The sequence below is a fragment of the Sminthopsis crassicaudata genome, chromosome 4 (genome assembly GCF_048593235.1).
Source record: "Sminthopsis crassicaudata isolate SCR6 chromosome 4, ASM4859323v1, whole genome shotgun sequence".
Lineage (NCBI taxonomy): Eukaryota > Metazoa > Chordata > Mammalia > Dasyuromorphia > Dasyuridae > Sminthopsis > Sminthopsis crassicaudata.
The window spans coordinates 227,522,370-227,547,732 of record NC_133620.1 but is presented as its reverse complement, the minus strand read 5'-3'; the positions used below and the strand labels follow the sequence as shown (position 1 = coordinate 227,547,732).

General features: G+C 36.1%; 1 protein-coding gene across 2 annotated transcripts in view; it reads left to right on the top strand.

The window, feature by feature from the left end:
• Positions 1-25,363, top strand: part of MRAP2 (melanocortin 2 receptor accessory protein 2) — a 48,898-nt gene that overhangs the window by 12,516 nt on the left and 11,019 nt on the right. The window contains exons 1-3 of one of the 2 annotated variants that reach the window (XM_074310387.1): positions 1,742-1,828; positions 7,768-7,901; positions 24,691-24,790. In XM_074310387.1, coding sequence (XP_074166488.1) covers positions 7,775-7,901; positions 24,691-24,790 — 227 coding nt within the window. In that variant the 5' untranslated portion in view covers positions 1,742-1,828; positions 7,768-7,774. Of the gene's footprint in view, positions 1-1,741; positions 1,829-7,767; positions 7,902-24,690; positions 24,791-25,363 lie in introns of those variants that run through there. The other variant, XM_074310386.1, reaches the window with a different exon arrangement.

The following is a 25,363-nucleotide window of genomic DNA, read 5'->3' as shown; positions in this document are numbered from 1 at the left end:
ATAATAAGCTTAGTATAGGACTTCGCACAAAATAAACACTTAATGAATTTTCTTATTAATTTTCCCATTCATTTATTCACTACAATGTCAAGGAGTAGTTTCTCTAGCAACCCTAAACGGACATGACAAAAAGTGGGAATAGTCAATGTTAGAGGAACTTGGGAGACAAAGGCATATAAATACACTGTTGGAGGAATTGTGAAGTTATTCAACGAGTCTGATTATCAATTTGGAAGAAAAATGGCCACACTGTCCACTTGCAAAGCATTTACTCTAAGGAAATTTATATGGAAAATATCTAAATATTCATGACTGTACTCTTTATGGTAGCAAAGAACTGGAAATAGTGAATGCTCATCAATTGGGAAATGGATGAAAATGTTACAGTATGTGAATGGAATAGCAAATTATTATGCATTAAGAAATGGCAAATATGAAGAATTCAGAGAAACAAGAGAGAACCTGTATATCGACCGAAGGAGAATGAAACAACCAGAACCAATAAAACAATATACATAGTGGCTTTTTTCCCTATTCTGGGTTACATCTATGTTTCATTGATATTGGCAACTAACTTCTGGTGAAATGCTCTATACTTATGCAGACTGATACCCACTCTGAAGTTTATCACCTTCCAGGATTGCAATGACACCGAGAAATTAAATAATTTGACTAATTGATGTGAATCAAATATAGGATTTGAATCTAGGTTTTTCTGACTTCAATTAAGGCTCTTTAGCATTTTATCATATTACCTTTATATGGAATGTAAATGAAAAGATCATGAAAAAGAGGTCAAATTGTGAGTAGTTTTAAAAATATAAAAATTATATCTGCATATAACACATAGGCATAAATGCAGACATGTAGATATGTATAGACATATATAACATGTGGATACATCTACATAATACACATGTGAATATTTCGTGTGTATGTGTATATGTACATGTATATACATAATTTGTTACATAATTTACATTATATATGTGTATAATATGTTATATATATGAATATATTTTGTGTGTATGTACATATGTAATATGTATACATACTCATTATCCTCATTTCTCCCACAATAGTATGTTTTTTTCTTTGTCATTTCTATTTTGAATGGCCACCAGAGGAAGACTTGGGCCTTACTCTGCATCATTTATTGCAAAATAAATTATTATTTTTATTATTATTTTATTTATATTATTGCAAATAAATTATTATTGTTTATCCAGAAGCCCATTTGGTGAAATGGACCTGCCTCCTCCTGGCAGAAAGGTGAAGGATTAGGAGAGAATATTGTCCATATCGACAAATGTGGTCTTTATCAGATTTTATTTTTTTCATAATTATTTTCCTTTGTCACAAGGATGAAATGACAAAATGTGCCAGCATAGTGTTTTGTTTTTCAGAGAAGATGCTTTGGGAGGTGTTTCATCCTCCTTTGCAGTATCTTTTCTTCCATTCTTGTCTCCAAACATTTATAGGGCATCCTTCTTCAGCATTAGCTCCCCTTGCTAACCTCAACAGGGTTAACTGGCTCTTCACCAGGCCTTTGGATGTCACAGCTTCGATTATCTGAATCGAAGAATGACCTCAAGAGGCCCCCCACAGAACACCTGGTACACACGAATATGCAGCAACAAGTCTTTATTCTATTACTTCACTATATTCAGTTCCCTCTCTAGAATCCTAAGGAATAATGAATCTAATGAATCCCTCCCCTTTCTGCAACCCCTTTTTCTACAGGTCACATGTCAGAGAGTGTCAGAGCCAGGTGCATAATCAATCAAGAGTGAGGAGGGCTTCCATCTCGTTGGATGTTGTGATAGGGGTACAGTATCTCCTCTTTCATGAGCTTTCCCTTCATCTATTTATTTCATTGCTATTGCAGGTTCATTTGTTTCAGTCATGGCTGACTCTTTGTGACCCCATTTGAGGTTTTCTTGGTGAAGAGATTGTAGTGATTTGCCATTTCCTTCTCAGCTCAATTTATGGATAATGAAATAGGAACAAACAGGGTTAAGTGATTTATTCAGGATTACCCAGCCATTAAGTGTCTGAGGCCAGATCTCTGAACTGAGGAAGATGAGTCTCTCTGACTCCAGGCCCAGCTCTCTACCCATTTTGCCACCTAGCTGCTGTATTCATTTCATTAGCCTTGACCTTTATCTATTCTTAATAATGTTATTTACACTAAAGTAAACCATGAAAAGACATGAAAGAGACCAATAAAAAGTCCCTTGCTTCTGTGATTGTAGAGTATTTTAATGTTGATATTGAGTTAATTTTCATTCTTTAGTTCAGATCAATCCTATGGGGAAAATTGATATGATTATACCTTTGATGGCCTATGTGATGGGGTTTACACATACATACAGTGTGGGAAGTTTAGACACTTCAAGCTGTTTATCCATGTCAATAAATGTGAATCATGACAAATTTCAAATATGAAGCACAAAAATATAAAATCAGAGCATGCTAGATTGGAAGGAGTCTTAGTTTTAAGTCTTAAGCTAAATCCTAGGTAAGGCAGATAGAGAAAGAATTTGCTCAAGAACACACAGCAAATTACATGGTGTCTTCATGTGGTGAATGGGCAGCTGGGTGGCACAGTGTATAAAGCACTGGGCTTAGAATCAGGAAGATTCATCTTCATGAATTCAAATCTGACCTCAGACACTCACTAGCTGTGTGATGCCGGGCAAATCACTTAACCCAATTTATGGCAGTTTCCTCATCTGTAAAATGAGCTGGAGAAGGAAATGGCAAACCACTCCAGTATCTTTGTCAAGAAAACTCCAAAATGAAGTTGTAAAGAGTTGTAGCCAACAACTGAAAAACAAAATTCTGTGGTGAACAGAACATTGGGCTTGGAGGGGAGAGAACACAGGAGCTATGCTTATTTTTATAGGATACTGCTTAGACAGAGCACCACCATCTTCATCTTCCCCATGATTCTACATATACATAATATGTGTGTGTGTGTCTTTTTTTTGGTCATTTCTATTTTAAATGCTTACTAGATGAAGACTTGGGCCTTATTCTGAACCATTTATTACATTAGCCACATTAGTGATGCTGAATATATAATTATATATTCAGAGTTTAGTTCATTTTTCTTTTTTAAAACATGAAATCATTAGAAAATTTTTGACAGTTGTGATTTTCAAATAAGTCTAAATTATAAGACATAGGTTCTGGCAACAAAGGTTTATAAAAGAGAAAAATTATATCTTTTAAAATTAGACATTATTTTTCTGACTTTTTGAAAGGACATAGAGTCCTGTTTTCTATGAAGACTAATCCATATCACAATTTGATTGGGGAATGGGGAGTATTGCTGGATGAACGAAGGAGTAGGGTAAACAGAAGGACAAATTTAAGTCTTATTGTCTAGTTTTTCCTTGAATTGCATGTTTATTCATAAAGTCTGTAAAAGCACAGAATGATAGCATTGGAATACAGGTTAGCTGTCCTATTCAATGTAAAGCTCTGGAAGCAGGGAATGTTGTTGAGTCATTTTCCAGTTATGTCTGGCTCTTTGTAACCCCGTTTGGGGTTTTCTTGGTAAACATACTGGAGTGCTTTGCCATTTCTTTCTCCAGATAATTTTTGTCACAGTTCAGTCATTTTTCAATTGTGTCCAACTCTACATTGATCCCATTCAGGCTTTTCATGGCAAAGGTATTAAAGTGGTTTGCCATTTCCTTCTCCAACTCATTTTATAGATGAGGAAATGGAGGCAAGCAAGGTTAAGTGACTTGTCTAAGGTCACACAGCTAGTAAGTGTCTGAGGCCAGATCTGAAATCAGAAAGATGAATCTTCCTGATTCAAAGCCCAGTACTTTCCCTGCTGCACCACCTTGCTTCCCTTTGGGCAAGTCACTCAGCCAGCCTCCAGAGTATCCTGCTCTACAAAATGAGGAGATTGTAGTAGAGTGTCTCTAGGAGTCCCTTTTGGCATTAAATCTCTGATATTGATCCTATGACCATCAATTCCACACTTATACCTCAACCCAAATAATGGAGTAATGTTCCACTTCAACATTCCCAGTAAGTGTTCATCTAGCCTTGGCTTAAACCTTTCCAAGGATGACTCATGAGACAGTTCATTCACAGTGAATTTTTCAAAGTCCAAACAGCTTCTCTGGATTCCCTTAAGTTCTATTCAGATCTCAGGTAAAGATAAATTTTTAATCTTTGGTTCAGTTCTATTACTTAAACTAAATAGTTACTTTTCTCTCTCTTAAAATTCTTTTCCTTCTAGGAGAAAAGGATTTGGAAAAGATGATAAAAGCCCCATACTACTTGAGCTCTCAGTTTTTCATTTCTTTAGGTGACTGAGCCTGTTGAAGTTGGGGAGAACTTCTAGTTCAAAAGATAAAAATATCTGTGGTTATGCTGTCATAATAATTGCTAAATTGGAAATTTTTAATATAGATAGAATGATTGAAGATAGATATTCAAAGCAAAGAGGAGCTTTCCTTATCCAATCTTGAGGCTTCTATTTTCCAGATCTTATGAATCAGTAAATTAGTTTATCTTCCCAAAGGAGGCCATTTTCCTACTAATGCTCAGCTTTACACGCTGGTACTTTCTACACTGACTCAGCTTTTTTAACCAGGGCTCAAAATCTATTGAAAAGTTCCAAGTCAAATTGGAAACTTTTATTCTTCTCTTGTTCTGGATGGACAGAATGGGCAGTGGGTGGTAACTCTCACAAAGGATGAGATAGCAGTATACAGTATTTTTCATAAGTGATAGGTAAGAGTCCATTGCAGCAATGATTGTTTTCTGTGCCAATGGAAACTGGTCCAGGTTAGTATTTTTGGCTATAGGTTTTTGACTTTTTCTTTTTTTTCTCCCTGAGGCAATTGGGGTTAAGTGACTTGCTCAGGGTCACACAGTTAGGAAGTGTTATGTGCCTAAGGTCATATTTGAACTCAGGTCCTCCTGACTTCAGGGCTGGTGCTCCAACTACTCTGCCACTTACCTGCTCCAGACTTACTCTTTAAAAAAAAATTGTAGTATTATAGTATAAAAGGAATAATAGTTGCCAGAGGAAGTGTATGGAAAGCTTTCAAAATATGGAAGAGTTGAGTATTGTCTCTGATATGGAGAGTAAGGTAAGCAATTCCAAGAGAAGGCTTATTTTAATAATAATAATAATAATAGATTATATAATACTTTAAAGTTTGCAAAGTGTTTACATATGATCTCATTTTACCTTCACAACAACCCTTGGAGGAAGGTGCTATTATAATCCCCATTTTACAGATCAGAAAACAGAAGTTAGGCTGACCCATGTCCAAGGCTGGATGTGAACTGTTGTCTTCTTGTCTCCAGGTCAACTTCTCTATCTACTGCCTAGACATCTCTCACCTTGGCACTTGTTTGGCATTTTGATGTTTGCAAAGTATTGTCTATATGCTATTTCACGTTGTCTTCACAACACTCTGTGAGGTGGATGTTATTATTATTTCCATTTTACAGATGAGGACACTGAACTTGAGAGAGATCAAATGACTTTCCTGGGATCATGTAGTTAATAAGTTAGTAATCCTTGGGCAAGATTTGAACTCAGGTCTTATCCCAAGTCCGGCATTTCACTAGTTGGTCCTTTCACCGTGGAACTTGCAATGTCTATTCATTTTCTTTTGCAAGTCTTATTGATGTCTTTTGTTTTAATACCATACAGATTATCTATTTGCCCCTGTCTCTTATCACAAAGAAAAACAATGATATAAAACTGATATAATAATAACCAGTAGTTATATAGTGCCTACTATGTATCAGGCACTGTGTTAAATGATTTATGTTTACTATCTCATTTGATCTTTACAAGCCCCCTGGAAGATGAGTTGCTATTATAATTTTCATTTTACAGATGAGGAAACTGAGGCATCTATATGACTTGCCCAAGTTACAGTTCTTATAAGTGAGTGAAGCCAGATTTGAGTTCTTCTTCACTTCAGGTCTTGTGCTGTATCTGCTAGCAGCTGGTAATGACCATGTCTTGGAGTGCAGGCAATATCAGCCTTCTTAGTCCTCTACTTCTCTGCTTAAGATGAGACTAGTACATTTGATCGCTTGTCCTCTGAAATCAATCTCAGACATTGCCTTTAACTATCTTTAGGCAGCCTTTTGGTGTTTTCATTTCATTACATTATTGTAGCTGTTATACATGACATTCTCCTGGTTCTACATTCGTTGGTTTATGTCAGTTCATACAAGTCTTCCCACGTTTCTCTGAATTCTGTGAGGAATTTGTCATTGGCACAATATTTCATTACTCTCATGTACCGCAATTTGTTCAGCCATTCCCCAACTGATGGCAACTTTGAATCCCAACTTTTTGCTTCCATTAGAAATGACTTCTATTAATATTTTTGTACATGTAGTAACTTTTTTCTGTAATCTAGAAGTTTGACATTGATGCAAAGGACTATGATTAAATTAGATATTGGTATTCTAGGACAATATGGATTTTGCCATGGAAAAGTTGACTTTTTTTCTTAATAGATTAATAGAAACGCTTGTACTGCTTGATATAATTAACTTTTTGTGAGACTATCTCAATAATTTATTCTCTCCTAGGGAAGTTATTGAAATTCAGTGATTCTATTTCGCACATCTCCATTATTTTATCTACTTTAATTCACCCTTTAAACTCTCAACTTCTTAAACCCTTATTAATCTGATCTAACATTTTTATTTGATTTTTTCCTTTCAAAAGTATAACAATTTTTAGCCTTCTGCAATGGAATGAGAAACATCTCCTCAGTATTTCTTTGTGTTTAAGTGCTTTCTCCTCTTTGGCCAAAAGTAATAAAACTATGCTTTGATTAAGCTGAAAATCAACTACTTTGAGTTAATTGTTCACCAACTGCTTAATTATGAATTTTACTTTCAAGGTCCCATCTTTTATGATCCTCTACTATTTTTAGATATGATCTTTTAAATTTCGATCACTTGTTTATTTGGTGCTTGATGTAGTTTAATGGAATAATATTCTGGTCTAAACATAATTTCATTTAAATTGGTTTCTAATTTCACCAAAATCTTGCTGAATAGGGAGGCCTTGCCTCAAGAGTTTACGTTAATGAACATGGTTTTATGTATGTGAGTTTACTTCTTTCTTTTCTAGTCCATAAGTAGAATATTGGTTCCTTGTCAATGGAGACTAGTCTTAGTTTAATGTGCATATTCTTTCTTCATAGCAGGTGATAAATATTTGTTGGATTGGATTGTTCTACCCATCTTTTTATATTTAGTTAAGTACCTGGTAATTTTAATAATCATTACTTTATAATCAAGTTTGATATTTCATTGTACTAGACCATTTTAATTCTTACTCTTTCCCCCATTATTTCCTTTTAAATCCTTGACTTTTAATTCCTGAAAGCTATCTATGTTAGCCTTCCTACAAAACATATTTTGTTTGTTTTATATGAAATATAAATATGCTTGCTTTATTTATATGATTCATACTTTATTACGCAATTATAAATTCAGTCGCTATTATTAGTTTTAATTATTGTTCATTTTTCTGTATGCTCTTGACATGTGGAAGAGGTTTTTTTTTTGGGTCTCTCAGAGAGCAGGGACATTGTGTAACAGAATTTGTAAAGTACCTTGAATCACTGAGTTACCTCATCAATGATTCAAGAAGATAACCTTTTTGAATTAAGTAAAAAATACAGAGAGTTTATTCTTTGCTATTGCTGATGACTTAATAGATCCTGTATTCATTTTTATTCATTTGCACAGGTAAGAGATGTCTGTACAGAGGTTAATTTCCAACAGAACATCCCAGCCATCTTCATCCAGTTCTGATTATACTTGGGAATATGAATATTATGAAATTGGACCAGTTTCATTTGAAGGCCTGAAAGCCCATAAATGTAAGTCTTGCTTGAAGGATCTACATTGTAAATATAAAAGGCATTTTCATGTCTTTCCTTCTACTTCCCCAGTCTGTGAAATAGCTTATTTTCATTCTTATTTATTATGACTGCTTTTTTCATTTCTAATTTGGGTGATGTGTTTTCTCTTCTCTGTTTTTTACTAGTACAAGAAAATCTATTAAAGTGTAAATAATCATGAATGTGTATCTAATTGGTTTTGTTGTTGTTTAAAGTTAAATGCATGATCAATTCATTAAGTGAAATAGCTCATTACTGAATTCTTTCATATAATGTTGTTTCTCTTCTCTTCATCTCCGTCCACCAGCCCCTAAACAAATTTTTAAACAATCTGATAAAGAAATAAAACCCAGACCTGTAATTGGTCCTATAAAATATTTTTGAAATGAAACATAAAACATTGTGTTCTACTCTGAACAATGGAATTGTCAAGCCAGTTCAGGTTTTTTGCAAGAAGCCTGTAGTGTATAGATCTTGGGGCATGGGGGGAGGAACTTATTTATTTATTTATTTTTGCATCTTCAGAGTCTGGAACATTGGAGACACTTAATACGTGGTGGTTAAATGATCCTTTAAAGGATAAACTTATTAATGACAATTCACATTTGCACAGTGTTTTAATGTTTGCAAAATACTTTTTTTGGTGCAAAGCTTTTTTTAATTTTCATTTTACAGATGAGAAAACTGAAGCTTAGATAGATTGAGTAACATGCCCATGGGCACACACTTATTAAACATAGGAGACAAGGATAGGAACTCAGGTTTAGCGCTGTCGTCATGCATGTAAAATCTGCTGAAATGATATCCCCTTGAATATCATAAAATTTCAGATTTAGAACCGGAAGGGGTTCAGGGACCATCTTTTTCAACATCATTTTTTGATGAAGAAAGTGAGGTCTAAAGTCACAGAGATGGTGTCAGAATTGAGATGTAAACCAACCTACTCTGACTACAGCCATTGTTTTTTCTACTGCATTGACTTCTTAGAGTATAAAAGGAAGATACCTCCAGGGGACAGAGAGCAAAAGTAAAGCATTTTCTGTGCTTCTTGTCCAACCTTAAGCCAAGAACACAGCCTAGTATTTGGCAGCCTGCCTGATTCGAGATCATTTTGTCAGCTGATAGCCAGGAAACAGTTGTATGAAGCTAGGTAACAAAATCCACACAGAAAAAGACTGGGAGCCCATAACTTGAAGGGATTTTTGCTTCTTGTATATAATGTCTGACCTTGAACATCCTCTCAGAGAAAAAAGTCTGTGTGTGTGTGTGTGTGTGTGTGTGTGTGTGTGTGTGCGTGTGTGTGTGTGTGATTGGAATGACTGGCTGAGATTTCTTTCTCTGTGCTACAACCATGAATTGTTAAGGGAGATATTGGTATAATTAATGATCCAGCACATAGCATGGAATGCCATCCAATGAAAACACAACCACTCCACAGCCTGATCCTAAATGAGCCCTGGCTGCCAAGAGGAAACATTATCCTTGTTTCATTAAGCACAATTGTGGTAGCAGAGGAGGACCCCCAAGCTGCAGAGAGAAATAATCATCATCTTGTGCCCTTCCTGGTTTCTTCAATAAGAACCGCTCAAATGTTTGAGATGATGCTTGCAGCTGGCTGCAGCTGGAATTCACATTCATACTGTGCACCAAGGGTTTACAAAGAGCAACCCTGTGGAGGAGACAGACGCCATTAGAGCCTGCCTGCCTCACAACTTGCTGGAGTTGTGCATAAAGGCATATTCTAGGAAATCTGAAAGAGATGCCAGGGGCAGATGGAAAGATGGAAATGTGGTCTTCCTGACTCAGTGGGGCTATTTAACAGCTGATTCTTGGGCGATGTCTATGTTGGGAGTAGATATCTGATATGAATTTCCTAATGGAAAGTATTTCTTCAAAAACAAAGCATAAATCTCTCAAATTAATGCTGGGGCTGCTAAAAAAAAGTAATGTAGGATACTAGAAGTAGGACTTGCCCTGAAATCCTTATTTCATCATTAATTACCATAGACAGGTCACAATTAACCTAATGAAAGGACAACAATTAAAAAACAAAAACTTTGAAAGAAAAACCTCAGAACTCTAACCAAAGCAGTGAGTACTGGTGACTTCAAAAAACTGGAATTCGTTTTTCTCATTTATATAATAAAGTAATTATACTAATAATCTCAAAGGTTACTTACATCTCTGAATCTATATTCATGCATACCAATTCTAAAATGAAGAATTTAGAATTCCCTATTTTACTAAGAAGGGATACAAAGATAAAACCTGAGCTTGCTGTTTTCAAAAGTCATTGTTCACATACATGTATATGTGTGCATATATACGTGTGTGTATAACTCCTAACTAAAATTCCATCTCAAAGTTTCTGGCCAGAACATTGACTTTTTTCAAGAAGGAAGGAAAAACAACAGAAGAACAATATCCTGCCTTATACCTGAAGCCTTTCTTAACCTCTCAATTCCAGTGTCTTTTCTCTTGATTATTTCCTATTTATCCTGAATATAGCTTCTTTGTATATATTGGTTTGCATGCTTATCTTTCCTGTAAGTTCTTTGAGGTCTGAAACTGTCTTTTGTCTCTTTTAGTATCCCTAGAGCTTAACAATGCTTCTGGCACTCAGTAGGTGCTTAGTAAATGTGCGTTGATTGATAATTACTGGTTGCTAGGTGAGAGGTAGTGGAGTTGTAGTGGTTAGGAAGTACTTTGTTAGGATACATCTTATTGCATCAGAAGAGGAAAGCTTGGGAGTTCAGGTCTTGACTGAACACATATTGGCTGTGTGGCTCACAGAAAATCACTTAAACTCTAGGGGGCAACTAACTCTTTAAGATTACAAACTACATGTGGACCACAACATAGCATTTACATTCTTTCTGTTATTGTTTGCTTGCATTTTGTTTACATTCTTTCTAAATCTGATTTTTCTTATGCAACAAGACAACTGTATAAATATGTATACATGTACTGTATTTAACATATAATTTAACATATTTAACATGTATGGGACTACCTGCCATCTAGGGGAAGAGATGGAGGGAAGGAGGGGAAAAGTTGGAACAGAAGTTTTTGCAAGGGTCAATGTTGAACAATTACCCATGCATATGTTTTGTCAATAAAAAGCTATAATTAAAAAAAAACAACACATATCTATAGTTATCCTCTTAGTTTCCTCTTTAGGAAGCTAAGATGTACTTTATAGAAATAAAGAAAAATACTTTATCCTCTTTTTTTAAAAAAATTACAAACTACAAAAGAATTGCTTTTCTATGTTGGTAAAAGGAATTTTCTCAATTAGAACTTCCCACACTAATGAAATCACAGGTACAGATTACCTCTCCTCTTAAAAAAAAAAAAAAAAAAAAAAAAAAGGTTATAAAAAAACAGTCTCTGCTCTTAAAGAACTTCCAGGTGAGGGAATATAGCTTGAACACAGGCATAAAAATCTGATAAGTTAAATGTAATAAGTCAAAAGAGAAATTAGTATTTTAAAAAATTTAGAAGAAAAAGATCAGTTTCAGTAAGAGTATGTCTGTGTGGGATGTGGGGCATGATATCAAAAAGACTTCATGAAAGAGATGGTACCGGAGCAGGATTTTGAAGGAGGAGAAGGGTTTCCAATAGACAGAGATGCGGGAGTGAGATGAGATCAGGGAATTAGAGTTCACCTGAAATATACAATATTGTCAAGGAATGCAAAATAATTATATAAAGGTAATCCAGAGCCAGACAGTGGAGAGGCTTGAATTTCAGCTTAAGGGGTTTATATTTTATCCTGTAGCAATGGGGAGCAGTTAAAGGCTTTTGAGTAAAAAAATGGTATAGTCTGATCTGTGCCCAGGCATACTGATTTTGGCAATTATGTGAAGGATGAATTAGAGAGAGAAGAGTCTCTGAGTAGAAAGACCGGCTAGGAGACTATTCCAATAGCCTAGACAAAATGAGTTTGGGTAATGTGATTAGGGAGAAGGGAACAAATACAAAAGATATTATTGAGGTAGAACTGATTGGCCTTGGGAAATGATTGGATGTGGATAATGGAAAGAGAGAAGAATCAAAAAAATTTATGATTTGAACCTTATCTCTATCTTTTATGTAGGTCATTCCATGTCCAAGCTAAATACTTATGCTCTTTACCCATCTCCCTGCTAGAAATATATACCTGAATATCCAGATAGTTCCTCAAACTCACATGTCCCAAACTGAACCTACCATCTTTTAGAAATTTTTTTTCTTTTTTATACTTAATAGTATTTTCCTAAACTACGTGTAAAGATAGTTTTCAACATTCATTTTTGTAAGATTTTGAGTTACAAATTTTTTTCCTCCCTCCCTCTCTCCCCTCCTTATCCCTACCACAATACAGCAATTGACAGACAACAATCTGACTTAGTTTATACATGTACAATTACATTAAACATATTTCCATATTAGTCATGTTGTGAAAGAAGAATCAGAACAAAAGGGAAAAACCATGAGAAAGAAAAAGCAAAGTGAAAATAGTATGCTTCAATCTGCGTTCAGTCTCCATAATGCTTTCTCTGGATGAGAGAAATTTTTCACCGAGGCCCTTGGAAATGTTTTGGATCATTGTATTGCTGAGAAGATTAAAGTTTATTATAGTTTATCATTGTACAAGGTTGCTGTTACTGTGTTAACTCCCACACCTGCCCCTGCTTCCAAGTTCCCCTATTTCTTTGAATGCTACCACATTTTCTTAGCCACTCAAGCTTACAGTCTGGCCTAGGAAAAGTATTGGCTTTGTGATCATTTTCCCTATTTTGAAAAATAAAAATATAAAAAGGTGAAACATAATTAAATTCTATGTCTGGTCTGGGGCTTATGAGAGGAAGAAGGAGGATCTGAAGAAACACTAAAATCCAGTAGAATAGAAATGAATAAGTAATAAAGAGAGAAAACTCAGAATTATTAGACACTTGAAACTATAGAGCTGTCATTTTTTTTCATTTATGTCTCTTTTTATTCCATTCAGTTGAAAGTTAGAGTAAAGGAAAATAAATGATTTTGTCATGATCCATTCCTCTTGAAATTCGTCAGGGCCATTTCTCTCATTCTCTCCAATTACACTGTACAAGCATGTTTCAATATTTCATTTTTAAAGCTGATGAGGTGAACTGATTTGGATCTCATATCAGGAACATTGTGAGTGCTTTATTTGCTTAAAACCAGAATATATAAATTGTTAGAACTGGAAAAATCCTTAGAAATTCTTTAGTCTAATTCCCTTAAGATCCTTGACCTTTCTGCTTCACTTAAGTTCCATGGCTCAGGATATTGTACAATTTCACTTGAGACAATATAGTCAATCAATATCCAGGGACAATTTGTAAGGGACAAACTACGTGCCAGACCCAGTGGAGCTTACTTACTTAGCTAGGAATCAAGAAACTTGATTTGTATCTCCAGGTCTATGAACTAGTTGTGTGACATTGGGGAAAAGTCATTTGACCTTGTTATTCCTTAGTTTCTTTATATAATGAGAGGTTTGACTAAATGATCTCTAATGTCTCTGCGGGCTCTCCCATTCTGTGGAGAGGAATTACTAACTGGGAATCCAGTGGCCTTGGCTATCCATTTATTCTTGTGGTATTTCTGCTTTTGATTCATTTTATGACTGAGAGTATCATGTAGTATGGCCTCTCTTGTTTGGCTTCAAAAACTCTTTCTAATCTCTAGCCAACTGTTCCAGGCTTTTTTACATCACTTTCTGTCTTTTGTATATTCTGCATTCCAACCAAACTGCTTTCCTTGCTGTTGCCCACATGTAACATTCCCATCTCCTCTCCCTGCCTAGAGTATACTCCTTTTTTACCTCTACCTCTTAAGCTACTCATGTTGTTGTTTAGTCATTTCAGACTCTTGGGGTTTTCTTGGCAAAGATATTGTAATGATTCGTCATTTCCTTTTCCAGCTCATTTTATACATGAGGAAACTCAGTTGAATCTGATAAAATGTTTTATTTGATGAAAACAAAAATAAAGAAAGCATCTAAACAAGTATGAAATATTGTAGGAGCATTAAGTAAACAGCTAGAGAGTGTTTGAAGTTCAGATTTGAATTTAGGAAGTTAAGTGTTCTTTACTCCAGGTTCACCACTCTATCTGGATGAATCTCTTAAGCTCCTTACTTCTTTTAAAGCTCATGTCACATGCTACAATCTACCTAAGGCTAATATTTCTAAAGGTTAATGATTCCCTGAGGGGCAGCTAGGTGGCACAGTGGATAGAGCACCAGCCCTGAAATTCAGGAGGACCTGAGTTCAAATCTGCTCTCAGACACTTAACACTTCCTAGCTGTGTGACCCTGGGCAAGTCATCTAACCCCAGACTCAGAAAAAGAAAAAAAATGATTCCCTGAAGTTACTTCAAACACAGTTAGTTTGTGTGCATGTTGCCTCTCCGATAGCCAGTATGTCCCTTGAAGGTGGAATGATTTCATTCCTCTTATCTAACAGTATCTAGTACATAGTACATGCTAAATATATGCTTGTGGATTGGTATGCCTGTTTTTCATGAACTTCTTAGGAGCTAAAAGATGGTAAAGTCAAAATTAAGGCAGTGGAATGGAAGAGAAGACCAAGGGGGAATAAATGCAGTCTTTGGACTTAGAGTTTAATGGTGAGCCTACTAAGCGGTTAAATGACTTGTCCAATATATGTTAAAAGTACAATTTGAACCCAGTCTTCTTGATTGTGAGGTTAGCTCTTTATCTTCCATGTCATTCTGCTTCTAATAGTAATAATCATGGCAAAAATGGAAATTGAAATTTGCTGCCAATCCAGAGGTCAACAATAAAATAGTAATATTGTTATGTAGCATTGAATCTCAAACATCAATCTCAAATCTTGAAAGTCCCTAGAAAGCTTTTAGTGCATATGTGTGTGTGTGTGTGTGTGTGTGTGTGTGTGTGTGTGTGTGTGTGTACATATATCACTAAAGTAAGTCCCTGTGATTTTTTTTTCTTTCTTTTTTGCTTTAGGGAGTTTATGGAAAAGTTAGGAATACCTAGGCTCCATTTCTGATAGGGTTATTTTTAAAAATTCCTTTAACTCTAAGGACATGATTAAGAATCTTAGACACAACTTCCATGCATACGGTAGGAACATGAACCAGGAAACAGTTGTTCTTATTGCTCTATGCCACTGGTCACAGAATTTAGTCCATTCCTCTCCTTCAACAAAAAGTCCTATGCAACCGTGGACTGCCAGGAATAAAGCCCATCCCTTACTATGACTAAGGTAAAGAATTCTGATAAAAACAGATATAAAGAAAGCATGTGAACAGTTATGAAATATGAAGGAGCTTCAGTCTAATTCTAGTGTGTCATTTCAGAATATTCTTCATGATCTAGTTAATCAACAATATTTACTGAACACCCACTGGGTACAGAGCATTGTGTGCTGAGCTATATCATTTATCTCTGTGACATTTCTTTGCAATCTCTGTTTCCTTTAATGACTGCTCATTTTTCTTTCCTAGGAAGAAAACCTTATTTCCATCCGTCTTGTTAAACTTCATAGAATTTGAGGATTGAATTTTGTTGTTTAGTATTTTTTCAATCATGTCTGACTCTGTGACTCCATTTGTGGTTTTCTTGACAAAGATATTTGCCATTTTCCCCACTAACTCATTTTAAAGATGAGCAAGCTAAAGAAATCAGTTATATGCTCTGCCCCAGGTCACACAGTTAGGAGGTGTCTGCAACTGGATTTGGACTCAGGAAGATGAATCTTCCTAAATCTAGGCCCAGTGCTGTAGAATTTTAAAGATCACCTAATGCAGCCCCTCATTATTTTGTGGTTGGAGAATGAAATGATCAGTCCCAGATAACCAAGACAGCCAGTGGGAAAATTAATGACCATTCAACTTTCAGGCCAGAGTTCTTTTCACTAGTTATTCTGTCTAAATCTTTGTAGCATCTCCCCTCTTGTCTCTTGGATCCTCATCTGAGGCTGTGGATTGGGTGAGCATCCACTCCAACCCATAGTTCTCCCAAGAGTTTCCAACCTCCCCATCCAGTATGCTTACTTGTACCAGTCAATAAGAAGATATGTTTAATCAAACAGTGTGGCAAATTGTAGTGAGCTGTCGTCTCCAGAAGCTGCCGGATCAGAGAGCCCCGTCAAGCCTGATGCAATGCAGAGTCTTTCTTCTTGAATCCTGGCTCTGAATCTCCTCCAGCTCTTATCCTTCTCCAGGCCGATCTGCTCTCTGAGCCCAATGCTCTCTCTTTTATCCTCCCAGAGAATGGGCATGGGATAATGCAAGGGCTTCTGGGAAGAACCACCCCAGCCAATGAGCTTGCCCCCTCTATCAAGTCAACCTGAGTTCTCACCTTGTAATTGTCCAACCTGAATTCTCACCTTGTCACTATCCAGACAACCTGAGTTCTCACTTAGTAATCCTAACATCTCCCCCTTTCTTTTGATTTAGAACATAGGACAGTCATGACCTTGAAACATAAATCCATCAATATGGGAAGTATTACAGATAATTACATAAATGACCTTGAAACATAAATCCATCAATATGGGAAGTATTACAGATAATTACATAAATTACATAAGCATATAGTAACATAGTAACATAACGCATGCTAGAAGTATATAACATAATCAAATAATCATAAATTGAAAATTTATAAATGTCCATAAGTCCATTGTCCATTAGTCTCATCTTGTGTGAGGAAGTCCAATGATTCCTGCTGGTTTTAAAGTTCTTTAACAGTCTTTTTATTAGCCATGCTCTTTCGGTGTAAGATGTTTCTTAGATCTTCTCCTTTATTTTGAGGTCTTTCTCTTTTTCTGTCTCTCTCTGATGGACAAGGCGAATATGACTCGTTGGCACCCATCTGATTCCTTCTCCTGCTGAAGAAATACAAGCAAACCCTCTCCCCCAGGCAGTTAACCTATCTAATTACCTTCTATTTACCACTTTCTAAATCTCTTCTCATCATCTGGCAATTACATTGGAATTGTTTGCACTGGACACAGCCCTGTTGGTTTAAAAGGCCTGTATTCTCCCCAAGTGTAATCCATTTTTGCAATCTGATTGCCTTTTGGCTCACTTATCAGGTAATCCCTTTCTGCCATGTGATTGCTTTTCTGCTGGTTGATTAAATCAGAGTCCTGGCCTTCTAAAGGCTCTTTGGGTTTAACATCAGCTGCCATCATGCCCCAAGTCTTTTTTGCCTGGGGCCCTGGATCTGGGCCCCTCATCCCATTTCCCTGAATTAGTTTATACTCTGATGCCCAATGGAGTCCTCTATTGCATTTTGGACATGGGGTTTTAGGTCTTCTTTCACCCTGTCTTCTCACTGTATCTCCATATCTACACTGAGCTCTTAGATGTCCAATTTTTCCACATTGAAAACATCGCTGAGTTTCTCTAGAAGTCCCTTGCCAGGAGGGACCCTGTCTTTCCACATTCATCATTGTCCGGGTGTAAAAAGCATTTGTTCCCACTGTAGCACAATGTCTTATGATCTACTCTAAAGGAGCATCTTTGTCTAATCCCCATATAATTCTTTTGCAAATCTCATTGGCATTTTCCTTAGCCAGATGTCTGGTCATTATTTCTGTAGCTGCATTTTCTCCAATGGTTCTTTTGACAGCAGTTTGCAAACGTCCCACAAAATCTGCAAAAAGTTCATTGGGACCTTGCTGTATTTTAGTGAAAGCCTCTCCCCGATCTTTCTGTCCAGGGAGGACACCCCAAGCTTTTATTGCAGCCTTAGCAATTTGTTCATATATTGTCATGGTATAATGAATCTGTTCCGAATTCTCTCCATACTGACCTTCACCAGCTAAGTGCTCAAAAGTGAATTGTGTGTAAACTTCTATTTCCAAATTGCATCTGACTTGAATTTTACATAATTCATGAAATTCCGCAAGCCATAATAAATTTTCTCCAGGTTCCAGACATGTCCTTGCTATGGATTTCCAATCATTCGGGGTTAGGACTTCATAAGACAAACCATCTAGTAACATTTTGACATAAGCTGATGTAGCCCCATAAAGGGTACAACCTTTTTTCAAATCCTTAATTTTATTCAAATCTAAAGGTGCATATCTTCTCCTTTTTTTACCTACAGAGTCAATCTCTTCAATCACAGGATATGCATGTATAAAATCACTTATATCCTGTCCTTCTCTCTTAGCTTTAACCAATGCTTTTTCTAATCTTGTCATAGGCTTAGGCTTCTTCACAGGCAATTCTGTTTGTGTTTCTGCCTCTTCCCCTCTTTCTTCCTCCATCTCTGAAGGTGGGGTTGATGTGGGCCTGTCAATAATCTGTTCTCTAGGCAGGGTTGAAGCTTCTTCAAGAGAATCATACCATAATTCCTCATTTAAATCCTCTTGCTCTAGGGAAAGATCTTGATCTTTCCTTTTTTCCTCACACTTCCTCCTCTGTTCATTTTTAGAACTTTTCCTTCTCCTACAACTTGCTTGATAGTTTAAGGCTAATTGAACTATGTTGTAGATATAAAATACTTCTGCAGAAATTGAACGAGGCCCATTTTTTGCTTGAAATTCTTTCATTTCATATCCCACTAGCTTCCATTTATCTACATCTATCTTTTCTTCCTCTAAGAACCAAGGGGATGTGCGTCTTAATGCAGCCAAGAGTTTAGCAATCTGTACCCAGGTTACAAGTAAACTCTGCTCCTCAATTATCTTGATTATACTCTCTATAGTACCACTCCTGAATGGGGGTGGAGCTGAGGTTGCTTCTGGGGCTGGGGTTGAGTCGGCTGAGGTCCAGGGATTGAATATAGCTAACATCTGCCCCATTTCAGCTATAAGAGATTCCTGGTTTATCCCTTAACAAGTTAAGTTCCTTATTTATCTATTAGCACGCTCACTTAATCTTTAACAAAGTTTCCTCGTTACTCACGGTTCTGGGTCAGAGAGACTGAGATCTGGATGGGAGGCTTTTCCACTGGAATCAGGACTGTGTCTGTCCCTGTTCGGGCGCCAAATTGCAAAGGTCTGGTCTAGCTCCTCTTGTCAGGATAAGCAAAAGTCCTTGCCCCACGTTGGGCGCCAAATGTAGCGAGCTGTCGTCTCCAGAAGCTGCCGGATCGCTCTCTGGGAAGAGATCTGCTGTGTCTACTCAAATCTCTCCGACAGATTCTTCTTCCTGTAACGAACCGTTGTCTCCAGGCAGTTGCTGTTAACTCTTGTCCAGAGAAGTGACTTCCCTTCCTGCAGAGAGCCCCGTCAAGCCTGATGCAATGCAGAGTCTTTCTTCTTGAATCCTGGCTCTGAATCTCCTCCAGCTCTTATCCTTCTCCAGGCCGATCTGCTCTCTGAGCCCAATGCTCTCTCTTTTATCCTCCCAGAGAATGGGCATGGGATAATGCAAGGGCTTCTGGGAAGAACCACCCCAGCCAATGAGCTTGCCCCCTCTATCAAGTCAACCTGAGTTCTCACCTTGTAATTGTCCAACCTGAATTCTCACCTTGTCACTATCCAGACAACCTGAGTTCTCACTTAGTAATCCTAACAGCAAATGAAAGACAAAGAAATTCTTTTCATTTCCCATCCCCAATCCATCATGGACTCAGAGACCATTTTCACATAGGTCGACATATCATCAGCGGGGGAAGGCACACATGAAAAGAACATACAAAGCCAGGGAACATACATAAAACACACACACAAAAACACATGACCAAGGGGAGTGCATAAAGAAGAGCTTGTCAGGAACTTGTATTAGCAAGGCATTCATGAAAATGCACACATATTGAGATGTGTCTAGGGATCATATATGGAGAATATAGAACAAACACACTGAAAAGTTTGTGTCTGAGGCATAATAATGGCTGGGGCAGTTCATCGTTCTAAGAGTAAAGAGCTAACCATTGTACTCTATTGATGCTTTTGGGATGTTTTAGGTCAGAATGGCATCTGGGAAAGATTATTTTAGCAGTTTCACAAAAGGTAAAAGAGATCACTTGGATTACATGAAATAGAAAAAATTTGGTCCAAACCAAACCAACCCATCTAGAATAGAATTCTGGCATAGCTATCAAATGAGAGGGAAAAACCTTGGCATTAAGGGTCTCCCATAGTATCTGATAGGAATACATTTTCATTGGTGTGAAGAGAGCCTGAGAGACCTCCCTCTGCCAATGCAGGTTGGCACCTGTTCTGAGGTTTATAATCTTAAGAGTCTGTCTTGAGTATGGTCAGACTCAGTATTTCAACCTAGATCTTTCTAGCTCCAAAGTTGTCTCTGTATTCACTGTGCCATCTTACTTGTCTGAAATCCAAAATATAAAGAAAAATAAAACAAATATCTAAGATGAAGAGTTATTCTTCAATAGTTAGTTAAAATATGAATACATAATTATTAATTATATAATTATTAATTAGGATATTAATAACCATAGAAAACATTATTCCAAATCACTAAAAATAAGAGAAATTAAAATTAAAATAAATCCAAATCTTCATTTTATAAGTCACAAATTGGGAATAATAACAAAAGATGAGAATAGCAATATTTGGAGGTGTCAATAGAAAACCAAGCTCATTAACAGTTGGTGAAATTATGAATTAGTCCTACCATTTACCATAGCAGTTTGTAATTATTCTAAGAAAAAGACAATTTCCATATTCTTTCACTCCAGTAAGACTGAGTTTTCTTGTCCTTCCAACTTATAATGAACTGGAGAACTGCTTCATTCCATCTCTTCATAGGCTCTATCATTTGAAACTCTGTTCAGAGGCTCAGCTTCATATAGTTTTTGAGGGAAAATGGGGGAACTTAAGCAGCTTCACTCCACCATCTTGGCTATGCTCTGAAACTGAACCAATTTCCATATTCTTTCACTGAACTTTTTATGTTCCAGGGAAGTTCCATATATGTCCAAATATTTACAGTATCATTTATTGTTGCAGTTGGAAACAAAATAAATGCCCATCCATTATGGAATGAATAAACAAATTGTGGTATTTAATATAACGAAATAATACTGTGCTCTAGGAAAAAAAAACTTCTTAACTGTGGTTCATAGCCTCACATAGGGTCACAGCTGAATGTAGGGGTCTTGAAATTATGATTTATTATCAGCAAATGTTTGATTTGTATATTTATATATATTTTATATATTTATATAACCAACATCTTGTAAAAATTTCTCAGGTAAAAAGTGGATAAAGTTTAAGAAGCCCTCCAATAGGAAATTATGCATATGAAGAATCCAGAAAAGCATAGAGACATTTATATCAACTCATATAAAATGCAGTAAGAAGAATCAAGAAAATAATGTGCATAATGACTACAACAAGATATCTATGTATCTATGTATCTATCTAATTATATCTCCCTTCCCCTCCCTAAACAACAAAGAATTATGAGGCCATGAAGGATAGTGTGCAAAGGAGTGCAGAGACAGGGAGAGATGTGAGATATTCTATGGAGGTGAAACTGATAAGACTAGTTGGTTATAGGAAAACACCTCCTATTTTAAAGAAATTCTTCCTTCTATTGAGCTGAACTCGGTAATTTCCACTTATTGGTCCTTGCTCTGCTCTATAGGGCAGAACAGAACAAATGTAATCTGTCTTCTATGTTAAATCTGTTTGCTATAGCATCCCTTTAGGCACTTGTAAACAAAGTTTTAGAAGCAATAAAAACCTGGCTTATTTAGAAACCAACCAACTAGAAATCCCTTTATTCACTGAATCTTTTTCTATGTTTGACTTTGGAGAAAGAGGTTAAATGACAGGAAGACAAACTGATATAAGGGATTCATTCAAATGAAACAAATAAACAAATCAAATCAGAACTTTCTAGGGCCTATCTATAAGGAGAATCGATTTTCATTATCATGACCCAAAGTAGTCATTGAAGGACTTTTTCCAATATGGTAGCAAAGCAAACTAATATATTGTGTTTTTGTTGAGTAACAGAGGTCACAACAAAACAAAACAAAAAAGAGTTTTAAGGACAGCTCTTATTAATTGAAAAATCCAGTGAAACAGAGAATTTTGCCATCTGAATATTCCAGTTAATTGATGTTTTCCTTTATTTTAACATTTGTACTTATGTAAACTCTTTGTAATCTAATTCCCTCCTCCTACCTTTGCATTCTCCTTACTCTCTACTCCTCAAAACACTCTCCTCTATGTGGAATCTGGGCTTGTTACACATAACACCCCTTTACCTGTTCCAATTGATTACATCCCATCTCCTATCTCGATGGTTTTGCGTGGGTTGTCTCTCTCTCTCTAATTCCTCATGCCTGAAATCCACTTCTTTCCTCAGTGCCATCTCTTGGAAATCCTAGCTGCTTTCAAAACTCAGCTCAAGATTTATCTTCTCCAAGAGGTCTGTCCTTATCCTTACAATTGCTAATACTTTTCCCTAAAATTACCTTGAATTTAAATCTGTGATTCTGGGTAAATTTGTTTTCAAAGATTAATCCTGTCCCTTTCTCTTGCCTTTCATTTCTTCCTTTACTGAAAAGCCTATTTATCAGTCTTTAGTTTGCTTTTCATTCTGCCATTTATAGGAAACTGTTGTCTTCAAAATATAGCAGTTTAGAGGCTGTTTCTTCCTGTATTGATATGTTTGTATGCCCTTTAAAATTAAATTGAGGTGGGTGAAAGCCTGAAGTATGGTTAAGCATACAGAAGAGAAAGTAAGAGATTTTATACTGTAATATATTCATCTGATAAATTGTTTGACATCAGCTGGGGACTCAAAATTAACAAAATAAATTTTATTCATATTCATATAAACTTCCACAGTGGAGAATAGGTGGGCCTGGGTTCTACTGGACAAAAATTCTAATAGTTCTGTTGAAGAGGCAATAGAGAGATAGATAGATAGAAAAATAGATGATAGATAAACAGATAGATGGATTCATAGATAGAAAAATAGATAATAGATAAACAGACAGAAAGATGGATGATGGATAGATAGAAAAGTATAATGATGATAGATAGATAGATAGATAGATAGATAGATAGATAGATAAGAGCAAACATTTTAAGTCCTGTGTGTCAGTAACTATCTTAACTGCTAGCGATATAAATACATGAAAATTTCTTTTTTCAATACTACATTGTAATAAGTGAAGAAAAAACATAAAGAGGAGATGGAAAAGAGGAGGTAGGAAGATACTTGGTCCTGAGGGAGAAGGGTCAAGGCTGCAACAATCCAGAGAGAGTTGAGTTCAGAAAAATGAGGACAAATATAGCTCCTCAGAGGTCCCTTTGACACTTCTGATTTTCTCAGCCTTTAATTTTGTAAGATTTAAGGATTTTATCTCCTTGTCCTCCACTGGGAGGAAACTAAACTGGTAATTGGTAAAGAATAGTCCTTTGCTAAAATGAGGAGTAGAGAACAAAAGTCACAAAGGTGGGGCAGCTAAAAAGCTACTGTCTAGTTGTAACCTTCTTATCTCAAGGTATATTGCCACAATTTCTTTTATTTTAAAAAATCGAACTTCATTTACTCATTTTTAAGATAGCCACACTCAGAATTACTGCCTTGGCTGGAAATGTTATTTTCTAAATTGTAGGATTCCATAGTATTGAACTTATTGAAGCTGGACTTAATGTGAATTCAGAGTCAGTAGATCTGACATAAAGTAGAAAATCCAAAACAAAGAACAATTTCTATAATAATTAGAACTATTCAAAAATAGAATGTAGAAGATGGAATGTGAGGAGGTGGTGGGCTCCCTCTCTTTGACCATTGGGTATGTTATTGTTCTAGGGTAAAGGCAGCTAGATAGCACAGTGGAAAGCATGGTAGACCTGGAGTCAGGAATACCCAAGTTCAAATATGGCCTTAGACCTTAAGCAAATCATTTAATGTCATTTTCCTCGTCTGTAATCTGGGGACAGTAATAGTCTCTGCTTCCCAGGCTTGTCTTGAGTATAAAATGAGATATTTGTAAAGTACTTTGTAAATCTTAAAGTTCTATATAAATGTCAGCTATTATTATATTATCAAGGCCAACCCAATGCATATGAGTTGGACTAGATGTCTTCTACGATCTACCTCTCAAATTCTGTTATTCTTTTTGTCCCCAAGGCTGCCATTTGATGACAGCGGGTAAATGGTAAATATAATTATAGCTTGGATTTCAAGAGGATGTGACCTCCAAAAATGTCATAGCAAGTCAGGGATGGGGCTGGAAATAAAATAATTATCGATTCCTTATTAGACCAGTATGCCATACTACTGGTAAATCATGAAAATAGTCATAAAGAACTAAAACCAAAGCATTTAGTGGTGTTTACTGAGAATTTAATGGCCTCATATGCAGCCAGCTCACACAAACAACACATTTAATTCCAAAGAAATGATCTGTGGGAAGATGAAGAATTGAGGAAATATCTTTTCAAAATTTCATTAATTTTTTTTTACTTTTCATGCTTTGGTCATAGGCAGACAGTACTAGAAGTGGTCTAGCAATGCATCTTTAACAGCTAACCTTATTATGTTTGTATTATCATTTTGCTAATATTATCTCATTGTGTTTTCACATTAACCCTTGTGAAGAAGACATGTTAAGCTTTTTTTTTTTTTTTAAATCTCCTTATCACAGATGAGGAAATTGAAACTCATTGAGGTTAAGATACTTCTCCTGAGTCAGACAGTTAGTGGCAGAGCCAGGACTAGAATCAAGGTGTTCCTATGCTTTTTCTATTACCAGTAATGATGATTATTCTCCATTAAAAAGTTGAGATGAAATATTAATTCATTTATCAACTGTCTTACAGATTCCATTGTCATTGGATTTTGGGTTGGTCTCGCTGTCTTCGTGATATTCATGTTTTTTGTATTGACCTTGCTGACCAAAACAGGAGCACCACACCAAGAGTAAGTCTGAATGTTATATAGAATAAACCATATGCCACAGGTTGCAATCTGCCTCATTGGAGGGGGTTCCCATGTAAGGAATTCCCTATGTAAACCTTAAGAATGCTTTCTTTTGTTGTACTTCTTTGTCTAGCACTTAACATAATGCTTGATACATAAGTGCTTATTACAAAATTATTTTTCTTATCAAACATCTGCTAAATTTTCCTTTCTCCAGTAACTAAAGTCTTTTCTTCTTTTAAAAAATTTTAAATAGTATTTTATTTTTCCAAATACATGCAAAGATAGGTTTCAACATTCACATTTGCAAAACATTGTGTTCCAAATTTTTCTCTGCCTCTCCCCACAAGTTATCCAATATAGGTTAAATACACTCAATTCTTCTCAACACATTTCCATATTTGTCATGCTGCACAAGAAAAATGAGATCAAAGTGGGTAAAAATATCTGAAGTCTTTAATGGGTAGCTATATGGCAGAATGGATAGAATGCAGGGCTTGAAGTCAAGAAGACTCATCTTCCCGAGTCCAAATTTGGCCTCAGACACTTACACAGTAGCTGTTTGACCTTGGC